Genomic DNA, 13,100 nt, shown 5'->3' with positions numbered 1-13,100 from the left:
AGGGGAAGATTTTCGAAATCACAAAAAGTTACTGAGGCCAAATGTAAGAATATTTCAACAGAACCTACCACCTCTGTTTACCTTGTCACATTCACTTGCTAGTTTGCCACATAAGGGGGTAGCATCTGTTCAACCACAGAGAGAAGGCTGACATTTTTAAAAAAAAAACATTTGTGTTTCTATAGGACAACAGTGAATCCCTTTTATCCTCCTGTTTTCCTGGACTGTTTTTGTTTTCTTCTTAACTTATGATCTCTTTATCTAATGCTCTTTATTGTTGTCATTTTTATTCTGAAATATTTTACTTTTTATTGTGATTGATTTTGAAGTTTTAAGTTCTCTATTTCTCACTGTATTGCCTTGTTGTTGCCATGTATACCACATGCAGTTTCTCTGAGGAGGCGTTGCAGCTTGAAAAATTGGTTTACCTTTGAAGGTCATTCTGTGTGGGCCGTCTGGGAGCTCAGTTACAGCTCACATGAAGACTGAGGCCCCTTCATCCAATAGTCTAACTCTCCAGTTCTCTACAGCTTCCAATCCGGTTCAGAGGAAGAATTCTTAACAGCACATGATATAATACAATATCACACCTCCAACTACAATCCCAAGCTAATGGGTGAGTTTAACCTAAAAAAACCCTAGTCAAGGGCTGCATCCTGTGAGTTCTATCCAGCAAATTACCATGCAAAGAAGCATGTAGGATAAATTGTGGGAGTATTACACAACACTCTTTATGCCACAGGTCAAATCCAACTTGGATTGCTAAGAGGTCGTAGCCCCACTTTCGTAATGGCAAGTATAACTCCTAAGGTGGAGAAGATGGTTAGACAGGTTCAAACTGACTTCCAAGGTCTTTCTGACATGGTATGGCAACAGAAAGCTTTGATTTACTTTAGGGATGAGGCCACGGTTGGAAATGCTAGGAGTATGGTTAGTGTATGTGGACCTATGGAAGGTATTTAAGATGAATAAGAACACTTTTGTACTGCATGAAGGGAAACACTTGAGCACATGATTGTGTGGTGCCTTGACATAACATAGAAGGACTCAGGGAAGCAGCGGAGTTAAGTAGGAGCCCATCTTGAAATGTGATAGCGAAGTAAATCTGCAGCAGATGCCAGGGTTTTTAATCCATCAGTGATGCCTCATATGTATTTTTGAAGGTAAGTAAAACAAAGTCAAGGTTTTGAAAATTATGAAATTCCCTAAATTATTTCAGGTTTCAGAATCAGGGACCTCCTAAGGATTTTGGGGGCCTGAGCCAAACATATTTTGGGGCCCCTGTTCAGAACAGCTTTGACTTTAGGATCCACTTCCAGCTCTTTCATGTCTTCTTTGGCCAGGTCACTGACAGTGCACAGGTGCACTCGTCCTAATTCTATGGGGCATATTTACAAGCCCCTAGTGCCATATTTACAAGGGAGCGTTACGCCACTTTTTGTAGCTTAATGCCACCTTGTAAATATGGCCCGATGCAGTTTTCTGCAGCAGAAGGGCGTGCAATGGGTGTTGCTGTGGGCGTAACCACGTAACACTACCCATGGAGCAATGAGGAGAAATCGTTTTTGCTTTTTCTATGTGTGCTGCATTCTGCCATAATTGCAGTGGTGCAATTGTAGCTAAATGCCATAATTGGTTGTTTATGTGCAGGAAGGGACACCTTCCTGCACACAGACAATCATTCCCTGCAATGCAGGCACCCTTGCACTATAGTGGAAGGGTGCCTGTGTTGGCGATAGGCAGCTAAATTTGTAAATAGGGCGCTGTATTTTTGTAAATAGGGCGCATCCCTGCATTTCTGAAGAGACGCAGTGTGCCGCTGCCAATTTTGGCTCAACGCCGAGCCACTTCCTTTTAAATATCCCCCTAAACGTGTTTACACCTAATATTCAGGGATATTGACCTGTTTTCAATATTGCAACAAAGCAGCAGCTCATTAATGTTACTTCAAACAATCTCTGTGACAGTGTCTCCAATTTCTCATATGTGAGGTCCTGTTTTGATGTAAAAGAAGCTTTTTTATGGAAGTTGCATGAAACATGAACATAACATTTCCCTACAAAATGTCTCTAATACACTCTCATACATCACCCGCATTAAAAACAAATAAAAGGTAAACAGTATTTAAAACAATCTCAGCCTCCTTCACCACTGCCTTAAAACGTCTCTGTTCAGAACGGCAAATTATTATAGGTAGAAGATTAGCATTATGCGACAAGCTCCCGTACTTGAGAGCGAATTGTGATGTGTGATTTTATAACCCCATATTTAAGTACGAATAAAATCAATGCATCCAATTGTAGTTTTTTATCCTGTTAGAGAAACGTGTCCAGCTTTACCTGCGCATTTTCACAGTACAAATGAGATGTGGATGTTTTTACATCACACTGTTTTTGATTGAAAGAAAATATACTGAGAGCGGTACGTTTGCTATTACAGACAATAAACGGCCTTCCCAAAGCTATGCGTGTAAAGATGGGATAGAGGAGCTCGGCCATCTCTACATTTCTGCCACAGAGACGCAAGAAAGAGATTTAAAGCCGGGCTATTTCCCACTCTCCGCTTCATACTGTGCCAGATAAGAAAGCAAGGCAATCTTGACAAAGGAGCACCTCCTTACGTCCCCTAGGCTTAATTACTGGTTCGAATGCACGATGTCGAAACTGATGACAAATAAACAATACAGACCTTGCTATCAATTTCGCTGCTCCCCAGAGCAGCCTGGATCACGTAGAGCAATGCATCTGTGAGACCGTCACACTCCCTCATCCTTCGGCGGGCCTCCTCTCCAGCAGAGCTGACGTTTCTGCAACAGAAGAGCGAGAGGTCACCCTCGCGTCATATTTCGTCTTTAAGTCTGCTGAGCAGCACACCATATACTTAATAACTTCCTTCAAAATTGCTGCCGCGCTGGCCCGAGAAGGGGATTCTGCAGCCGGATTCATTTGCCAGCGTACAGTATCTGCAGCAGCGTTTCAGACATTTCAGATTTAAGTAGACAGTATCTCGTGCCACAAAAATACCCTTGAATTCTACTGCAGTGGTTATGTTGACAGGGCTATTTTCAAGATAAGCGCGGAGACGTGAGATACCTTTTTATTATCGAAAAACGGCTGTATTCTAATGCAACATTCTGTGTATATTTATTATTATGACACTAGAGACCTGAGCAAAGGCGTGTGGTATCATAATAAACCAACAAGTCTCGCTGACCAAGTCATGGGAATAAGTAAGGATTTTTGCCCTAGGAGCATTGTAGCCTGACGCTGAGAGCTGAAATGGTTGCTAAAGGCCTTCAAGAGTTATGGACGTATTATGAGGCAGGGGACTTTAACAACTGTTAAGGCCTTAGGCAGAAGAGCTCTACAGCAGATTTAACAGTCCACCCATTGAGGGCAGAATGTTCTGCAATACAAAGGGAGAAACAGAAAGACAGGCATTGAATAGTGAAACAAAACATTTACACTAACAATTACTGCCCCCACGACCACTTATCTTTCTTCGCTGGTACTTCAAACATTCCAATGTTCTAATAGTTGCTACATGCCCAGTCTTTAGGTATGTGCACCCGCAAAAGGCAAGGGGACATGCTTAGGGAGAGAAAAGAACAAGAGCCATTCATTAGCAGTGTTGTTGTTCGGGCTGAAATTCATATTTGTGGACTTGAGAAAAATAGTCAATTTAGAGCTGTAGAATTAAACATAGGAATATTTTTCTCATCCTTTACAGTAATTTGTTACCATAATTCGGTGGTGACCTAACACACCTGAAGTGCAGGACAAACTTTGACTCTCAACTAGTTCCTCCTTTCCATGAGTCTTAACTAAAAAAGCAAATGATCCTAAAATAACTCCTTTTCTGCCTACCCCTTAGGTCTGAGTTGACTGCAAGCAATCTAAGTATTGGGCACTGATAAACATACTACCCATTTTATGCAAAGCATGAGTAAAGCCCCAGAGCATCAGCGAAAGCACAGAAACAGTTATAAATACTTACACTGAGATTAAATGGACCAGCCTTGACTAAGCACTGGTATAGTGATCATTTTATAAACGTTTTATGTGTCTGTTTTGTTAGCACCGAATCTGCAGACAATCAAACTTCATCAGGAAGAGAGTTCTCCAGCTGTCTCTTGCAAACTGCACGTCTCATCCACATATTTAATTTAGGAAAACGTGTTTATAAAGTATTTATAGCACTAAAGCTAGGAATACAAGGTATAATTCAGCTACTGTTACAACATCAGTGTTCGCTGTGAAACCCACATTTAACAATTTAAAGTGAAAATGCAACATCTACAGCTAGGTAAAATTATTGATATGGCAATGATTCTACAAATGTAAAGCCAGTGCCAGAGAATATAAAAATAGGATCAAGGTTGAACAAGAACCTGTAAAATGACATTAAATACTGAGGCAAAAACGTGTAAAACTGCAAATGAATTTGGAATTTAAGATTTGCAAAATAACTTGAACGTGAAAACTGAGCATGCCAATCATCAACCTTGTAGTGGGACTTAGGTGTGGTGCGCTTGCCTGGAGGGCCCGCCCCCCACTGAGGCTTACTGAAGGTCACCAGTCACAGAAAGAAATGGGGTGACAAGTAGAGTGGCGTCAGTTCGGATGTAGAAATTATAGCCCAGTGGCTTAAATCTCTCTCATTCAATCGTATAACGTAACAAAAATCAGATGTTATTCTATTGTGTAAAAAAAAGTTTGATTGATCACATGCACACATTTGTCTGTCTGTATATTTCAACTCTGGAGCACCGCCTTCAAGGAACAAGTCCTTTGTCACTCTGATTGCAGTAAAAGTTAATTCTATGATAACCTCGAGGCGTGCTTCTGGATTGGAGTGATTTTGCAGTTTTAACCAACGCCATTGATTGATTACTCTCTTACATGAACGTGCAGTGAGCACATCCCGGCCATCACCCCTAAGTGCATGGATGGTCAGTGACAAGTCGTTATTCGTTAAGTGATGGGGCAAATGGAAGGGTCCCTGATCCACATGATCACACTATCAGTAGAGCCTGCAGTATTTAGGGTGCCGAAAAAAATCTTTCTTTAAAACAAATCCATTGTGACATATTTACAGTTGTCTAGTCTACGAGAAAATGCAGTACAGCAAGGGATGTACCTGCAGAACGCTGCATGCAAAGCCACCAAATGTCAGCATTCTGAAAGGTCACCAAACGTCTATTAAACCACAAAAGGTTGGAGATCACGGCGACTCCATTTCTTTTGTAACCTTTCCTTACACCAGAAGGCAAATGTATTTCTTTAACAGGGCACAGGGGGAGGCAGCCTAGAATTCGATCTGAGCTATCTATTAAGGTAACTCACCAGTGGGTTAACAGGGCAGGGAACCACCTCATAACGACACAATGGTGGAAGTGTAAAAGTTTTACTTTTGTGTTTTTTCTTCTTTCGGAGCTCACTCTCCTCGAATTCTGTCGTATTTGTCAATGGACAATTTACAAAGGCCATGTGATAAAGCATCTCAAAATCCTACTTATTACTTATGCAAAATGCACTCTAGGATGTGTTCAGCACTGTTCTTTTTTGTTCTGTGTGCTCAAATTATTCCTATATATATATATATATATATACACACACATACAAGTACATTCCTGATTACCATGTTATGATATTAATAAGAATACTAATACAACTAATAAAACTATTAATAATGGCAATAATAACAATACCAATGTTTTTGGAAAGGCAGGACAAAATGTGATAGGCTGAAAGCTTGAATTCAGTCTAAGCAACTGGTAATCACTTTGGCCTGTATTCCAGACCAATGATTTTTGCTCATCATTGTCATTGCAATATACCTTTTTTTATATAGTGCACATTTGTGCTGTTTCTAAATGCTGTCAATAGCAGAAGTTACTACTACCAGTGAAATAGTACTCAGTGTATCAATCTTGGAGTGATGGAAGGTTGAGTCAGCCTTTCCAGTATTAGTCACGACCTGATGATAAGGCACATCTCAACAGGAAGCGTTTAACACACTGTTCCATTTTCACATCTGAAACACAGTTCTAGAAATAACTGCCCGAAAAACCCAATTAAAAAACTGAATGGAACACAAATTATTTGTTTTTGGCCATTATCTCACAAGTCAAGCAGGTTACATGTCCTAAGTCAGTTTTGAATTACACACACACGATCATGTAATAAATGATTGACATCGAGCCTGAGACCCTCTTCGATAAAAGCTGCAGGTCCCTCTCAGTTCTAGTTAGAAAGTTAACACACAGTGTTTTACGTTGATCTACATTTGAGAAAACGCAGGTTCCAACCTTGATTCACATGCTGTGGAAATGTGTGGACAGATGTGTGTGGTTATATACAGATAATCATGACATTTCTTTAATAAATCCCAAAAGCTTGCATGATAACCAATCAAGATATTATTATAGTCGAGCGTGTCCCCTAAATTCCAAAGTGTGCTCATTTAATGGTAGAAACTCCTTACAGTTTGTGGCAGTGGCAGTGAGAGATATTCCGTGGGAAAAGCTAATCCCATTAACCAATGTTTCATCTTTGCCCCATTCAAAGACTCACAGTTTTTCTTCATCTATGCCTGGTTGCAAAATAGCATTTTTATGATCGAATATGTACTCAAGTCAAAATTTGGAAGGTCTATTTCCAGAGTACTTTGTAATATGAATAGAAAAGTCTTAGTTCAGTGATAACAGAAAGGCCCGAAGACAATTAATTTCCCTCTTGCACTGAAAACTGTAGGTCACCTTGGAACAAATAGATATCTATTCTGCTGGGAGTAGATGACAGCAGATGTATATTTTCTACCTCTTTCAATTCGCTCAGTTTCCTGCTTCAACTGTGTTATGAACAATAACAGTGAGTGATAATGCAATTACTGTCAAGCTTTATTGTGATGAATCGTTAAAACTGTACAATTTTGACCAACATCTTACTGTTCTCTGTTACGTGTTAGAGTGCACGTCCGCCCGATAAATACGTGCCTTGTAGAGAGCTCCTCCATGGAATATTATCCAGATAATTCAGCATGCATGAGGATCACTCCGCTTCGCGCTATCCGTCTACACTGGGTCTACTCTCTAAATGGAGTTTGAAATGTTTTATTTGGGAGAAAAGATGCTGCTTTAGAAGCTGACGTGAAAATGTGCAAATCCGGACACACTGCACAGCCCAGAGCACTCTTACGTGGGCATGGGAATGAGAACCTGAGCGCTGGGAATAGGCTGCTCAGAGCAGGACTGCAGGAGAGATGTAATGGATGCAAGAGTACTGTGCATGTTAATATATATGGCCAGGTACCGCCGGGGCCTCCTGCCACAAGCTCCCACACCACTTCTCCAAGGATACCTCAAACCGATCGCAGCATGTTTGGCACTCAACCACACATCTTTGGGTTTATGAGGTCGTGAACCGCTGGACGTATTTTTATTGACAACACACATAAATCAATCTACAAACCATTAAAATTATACGATGTAATCCCATCATAGTTACATGTTATTTACAGTGTTTCAAATGCCTAGGGTTAACAGAGTAAGCTAATACATAAAAAATTCCTAACACTGACTAAAACAGTTTGTTCCTGTGTACCCCAATGTTGGTGGTCGCGAAAGAGATCATGACTGTTGGTCTAGCATACCCAGTCCCTGCCCCACCTTCCGCTATGAGGCCCAGGGGTAGGATCTCGATAGGGGATTTCTATCCCTTTCCAATCCCACTTAGGGGTGCACCACTCTGTAGCCCACCTGCCTGTCCGAATACCAACCTCAGGTGCCCCCGCCAATCTCAGGATCCACCCCCCCCCCCAAGGGCCAGTGCTCGCTTCAGGCCTTTGTGCATGCGCAGGTCGTGGTTCCACTGCCTCTAGGAAGTGGTGGAGTGCCCGTCCTTCCCTGAATCATTTCTCCATTTTCGAAATCTCCATAAAACGAAGCAATCTTCAGTCGAAACCTGAAGTTCAATATGAATGCAAATGGAGTAATTAAAGTAGCACCAACAATCTATGTGGAGAGTATAAGGAGCCCCTATAAAAAATGCAGCACCATTTTAAATTCATGAGATCACCGCTTTATAACAGATTGAAGTTTCTTTAGTGGGGGTTCTGAGTCCATGTAGCATAAAACCCCACAATTTCAAACTTGCCTTCTTCTTGGGGGCAGATCCTTTTTTCAATCTTGGGGGATCTCCTATGGGATCAACATTTGCCCTTTTATTCCTTATTTTTGAACCCATTTGTTAAACTATGACCAAATAGAATTTGCAAGCAGCACCTTTGCTGCCTTGTGTTTTTTACCTATAGTGCAATGTTTCTTTGAGTTCACGTCCCTTGCAAACAATTAGAGAAGAGGAGCAGAGATTGGCATTTTGTCTTGCTAAAAGCAAGGCAGTATTTTCACTAAAAAGATTTTCTAAAAAGGAAAACACTCAACATTTTTTCAATGTTGTCTTTATCGATATATTTTGTGTCAATATGTATTATTGAGCTGCTTTCCCACTTTGTCATGTATTTACCTATTCATTTATAGTTACTTATCTAGTGCTTCTTAACCCGAAATGGTGTTAGAGCAATTAACTTTGGTTGGTTGCGATAGGATGATGAATAACAGAGTAAAGGGATGATACAGGACACATCTGTGAAGGAATACAGAAACACATTTGTACATAGGTAGGGAAAAATACACAATCTGAAGCAACAGAGACGTGGATTCCAGAATATGAATATTATTTATTCGAATTCTTAATGAGAGGGAGTAAAGTAGTACTGCCTGGATTAACAGTAGGGTACTTGCCAGGCAGCAACAAAGGACTTTGGAAACCATTTTGGCCAGTGTGTCATGTTGTACAAATTGAAATCTCAATAAGGTGCTGTGGAAAGCTAATAGAAGATTATTTGTACCTTCAATTGGAGATGTTGTTATAGGAAATGACCATATTTTGCTTGGTATTCCTCCAGATATTTGCCTTCACTACCCATTTTTTTGCTTAATTCTTATTGTTGGCATTAGAACTCTAACCAGTGGTGAAGGGCTTGTGGTCTCCCTTCCAAGCATGGTAAAACTCACATACCCCTAATTGACACATTTAATTTACTTATAAGTCCCTTGTTAATGTTACTACTTGTACCTAGGGCCTGTAGATTAAATGCTTCAAGTGGTCTGCAGCACTCATTGTGCCACCCACCAAAGTAGCATGGTAAAACACGTCTCAGGCCTGCCAGTGCAGCCTGCAGTGCAGATTAAAACTGGCATTTCCACCTGGCAAATTAACCTCTTGCCAGGCGTAAACTTTCATTTTTAATACTTACATCATGCCTAAAGTAGACCCTAAAGGCTCGTAGGGTGCATGGTAGTTAAAAAGTCAGACATCTTTACCTATGCTTTACATGTCCTGGCAGTGGAAAACTCCCAAAGTCGTTTTCACTGCAGCAAGACCAGCCATTTGTTTACTAGCCGGGCTGGAGCCAGACCTAAGGAAAATGGAAGAAATGACCAGAACCATTTTAGGTTTAGACAGAGGGGGTGTCCCTCTCACATAGGCTGGCACGGAGTATAAAAGTGGCACTCTCAGAACCTCTGAACAGAACACTCCCAGACCTATTGTGACTCAGAAGATGAACTGCCTTGCTGTTTGAAGCTTGGAGGAAGACTGACCTGCTTGTCTTGAACCCAGGACCCCAGAAGTGACTCCAAGTTCAGTAAGCTGACAAACTGTTTGAGCTGCAGGGACAGGACCAACTGGACCTGCCTGAACCCTGTTGCCAGCCTCTGCTGGAGTGAGCCCTACCTCCATGAGGTCCCCCTCCAGGTCTTAGACCATTGGCTGGTGTTACAGTGTATACTCTTCCAACACCAAAACAGCAATAACTGGACTTTACATGAACAAAACAGAGGCTCTGGGCTCTTTGCATAGAAAAGGACTGTCCCTATTCTTCTCATAAATGCAAGTGGACTTCACCAAGGCCAACACAGGACCCGCATCCAACTCCTGACACGACCCTCCTGGATATTGGCCCGAAACCTCAACAGCACTGAGATTTTTGCATCGACAATGACTACCTCGCTTTTCTCAACAGTATGAAGTTCTGACCAGTGATCAATTCTCTGTGACAACAACAATCTGCCTGGCAGATCCCCGCCAACACAAAGATCCAACAAGGCTTCTCACTTGTAGCAAGGCTAAGTTAGTAGGTACATTTTCCACCAGGGCAAACCTGGTCCATGTATTTGACCCATGCTCCATTGTGGTCAGCCGGACCATTTGACTGTGACCCAGTCCAGCGCAACCAGATAAATGAGTGGTGCTTTGTACTTCTTGGAGCTATTTTTACTTCAGATTTTAAAATGTAATTTCTTTGACTCTACGTATTGGATTCTTGTTGTTTTTGTGTCATTATATTTACTAAAATGTTCTATCTTTTTCTAAATTGATTTGGGATTTTTCTTGTGTTGTGTTTTCACTTTATTACTGTTTGAGTGCTGCATAAACACTTTACACATTACCTCTAATTTTTTGTTCAGGCTATCAAAGGATTAAACACAGATTTATTTAGTGACTTGTGTGGTTCATCCCGAGAAGGACTGTGCTTGTTATTTGAGTGGGGCTCTCAACCCCCGCAACTAATAATCCAATTTCTTACACGCCTCATTTGATGATTAATATGATCATGACTTGGATATGCATGACTGTAATAAGGCTTTTGATTAGTAGCACTGACATTTGTTTGCTAGTTGCTACAACACCACCTTTTAGCCCCCCCCCCCTCCCAGGTCCCCAATCCAAAGGATGTGGACCAGGTGAATAATAAATGCCTTCAGAAAGGTTTCTGCCTCTGCAGAGCAGAATGCCATTTTCACACTGCCAAAGCATGCCTTTCCGGTAAAGTTGTGCTACGCTTGAGAGCACAGATGTCAACATCGGGGCTGCTTCTCTGCTAATGAGCAGCGGAAATTGGAAGTTTATCAGAAGCAGTAAGCATGACAATCCTCATTCCACACAACAGTTTGAATCCGTTTCTGTCAGGAAAAGCAAAAATATTTCATGACATTAGGAGCATTTCCTTGTTCTTGGCAAAGAACAAATAGTATATTTATAGTAACATGAAAGCTGCTTTTCTTTTTGACATCTTACTGACTTCAGGTTATTTTAGTCAAGCATTATATCACAGAATAGCAAAGCTTGATGTTTAGTGCAGGATGTACTTGAAATTGCCAGTTTGATTTATAAACAAAAAGATAGATAACTGGAACCATACACATGTGTAGTGAAAAGCTCTAGAACAAAAAACACATGTACTGTATTCTGAAAATGTTACTGAGAGACCACAATGCCAAAAAACCCTGCTTTTGGATAAGGGTGTACCCAGTGAAAGCTCTAGAATAACAAGCATTGGCAAAGGTTATAGGTCTTTCCTTTGTGACATATTGGCTTTGAAAAACATTTTTAGGCACGCTTCAAGCCATCTGCGATGCAGTGCAGCATGTCTAAAGTTTAAAAAAAAATGAATACAATAACATTTGTTATGGCAGACCAAGCATTGTGTAGGCCAGTGCGGCATGCATGCACGCACCTACAAAATGAGACAGGCACTTTTTTTCTTGTTAGTTACAAATCTGAGTTGGCTCTGTTACTAAAAAGAAAATAAACAGTGCAAAATATATATTTTTTTAAAGTGGGTAAGCAGTGGAGGAGTAAAAGCAACACGGGAGAGTTAGTGAAGCGCTGAAGCAAAACAGGAGTGCAAAAAAGCAGGGGGGAGGTTGGAGAGGATGCAAAAGGAAGAAAAGGAAGAGGGTGGGAGCAAAAGCAACACACAGTAGAGAGAATATCCTGCCTATGGAAATACAGGCCAAGAAGGGACTCAAACAAGACTGTGGCTTGGCTCTGCTCCAATTTTCATTATATATGGCTGACTTGCCTGAGTTCCTCAATCAAGATCAAGCGTTTCCCCCAAATTTGGAAACATGTAGGATCTCACATTTGGCATATGCCGATGACTTAGGGATTCTATTCACAAACACCAAATGGATTACAACATCTTTTAGGGCAATTAAACAAGTTCAGTCTTGTGAACAATGAATTACTCTAAAACCAAAATAATGGTGTTTAGAAAGGAAACAAGTAAGACAGCCTGGAAACTTGGTGGTGCCAACTTGAAACTGTTAACCAGTACATTTATCTAGGGGTTTCAATAAATAGCAGGCTAGGATGATCAAGTCATCTCTCAATCAGGAAGTCCAAATCTACAGTCATCACTAAATCAATCATGAGATTTACCAAAACATTTGGAGGCAGAGTTTTAGACTCCTCTCTTACAAGCCTTAGGAGTGAAACTCATTCAGTTCCTACTTTACGCTTCATCTGTTTTGAATGGGAAGATGATTATCGAACTTGAGAAAGAGTATCCATCAATTTCTATATCTTCGATCTGCTACTCCTCATTGTATCATCAGCCTGGAGTTGAATTTAAAATCACTCTCATCACTCTATATTGGAACTACTATGAATTATCTGTGTGATTGTGCAAACACAGGCCCCACCATTCTAAAATCTTTAATTTATCAAGAACTCAGGAAAAACATAAACAATGATGTGGGACTGAATATTCTTTCTTTAAACAAAATGATAAAACCATACAATTTAGGAGATTTTGAGAGCTTAACTAAACCAACCTGGTCTGTATGGACCAGTGCAGTAAGGAAGACCTTAACTCACATTCAAAAGGAGAAAGACCTAATCTTGTTAAAAAACTATAAGCATATGGATTTAGTATACAAATCCTATTTACTGTCTCACCAGGATTATACCAATTGTTACTTAAAAAGTGCAGTAAAAAATAAGTATTTAAGATTTTGACTGCTATATATTCCTATCATTGAAATTTGAGGGGTCATGGCAGCAATCTCTACAAGAAAAGAAGACATTTTGACTCAGTGTCTATAAGGAGGAAAACCTCAGTCAACTATTATGCATTTCTCCAAAACTTCTGCCCCTATGGATATGCTATCTCCAGACCCTTTTTAAGGACGCTAATATAAGATCAATCTCAGAAGCAGTTAAACACTGTTTCAGTTTTTAAAATCTTGATTG

The 13,100-nt window shown here is 40.6% G+C and overlaps 1 protein-coding gene across 29 annotated transcripts in view; it reads right to left on the bottom strand.

Moving 5' to 3' along the window:
* Positions 1–13,100, bottom strand: part of CTNND2 (catenin delta 2) — a 3,139,673-nt gene that overhangs the window by 678,095 nt on the left and 2,448,478 nt on the right. For all 29 annotated transcript variants that reach the window (XM_069219651.1, XM_069219660.1, XM_069219653.1 and 26 more), the window contains one exon: positions 2,689–2,806. In XM_069219651.1, the coding sequence (XP_069075752.1) occupies positions 2,689–2,806 (118 nt within the window). The remainder of the gene's footprint in view (positions 1–2,688; positions 2,807–13,100) is intronic.

The sequence above is a fragment of the Pleurodeles waltl genome, chromosome 2_2 (assembly GCF_031143425.1).
Source record: "Pleurodeles waltl isolate 20211129_DDA chromosome 2_2, aPleWal1.hap1.20221129, whole genome shotgun sequence".
In the NCBI taxonomy this organism is placed as follows: Eukaryota; Metazoa; Chordata; class Amphibia; order Caudata; family Salamandridae; genus Pleurodeles; species Pleurodeles waltl.
Note: the sequence above shows the minus strand (reverse complement) of the source record. Positions and strands in the feature narration are given on the sequence as shown.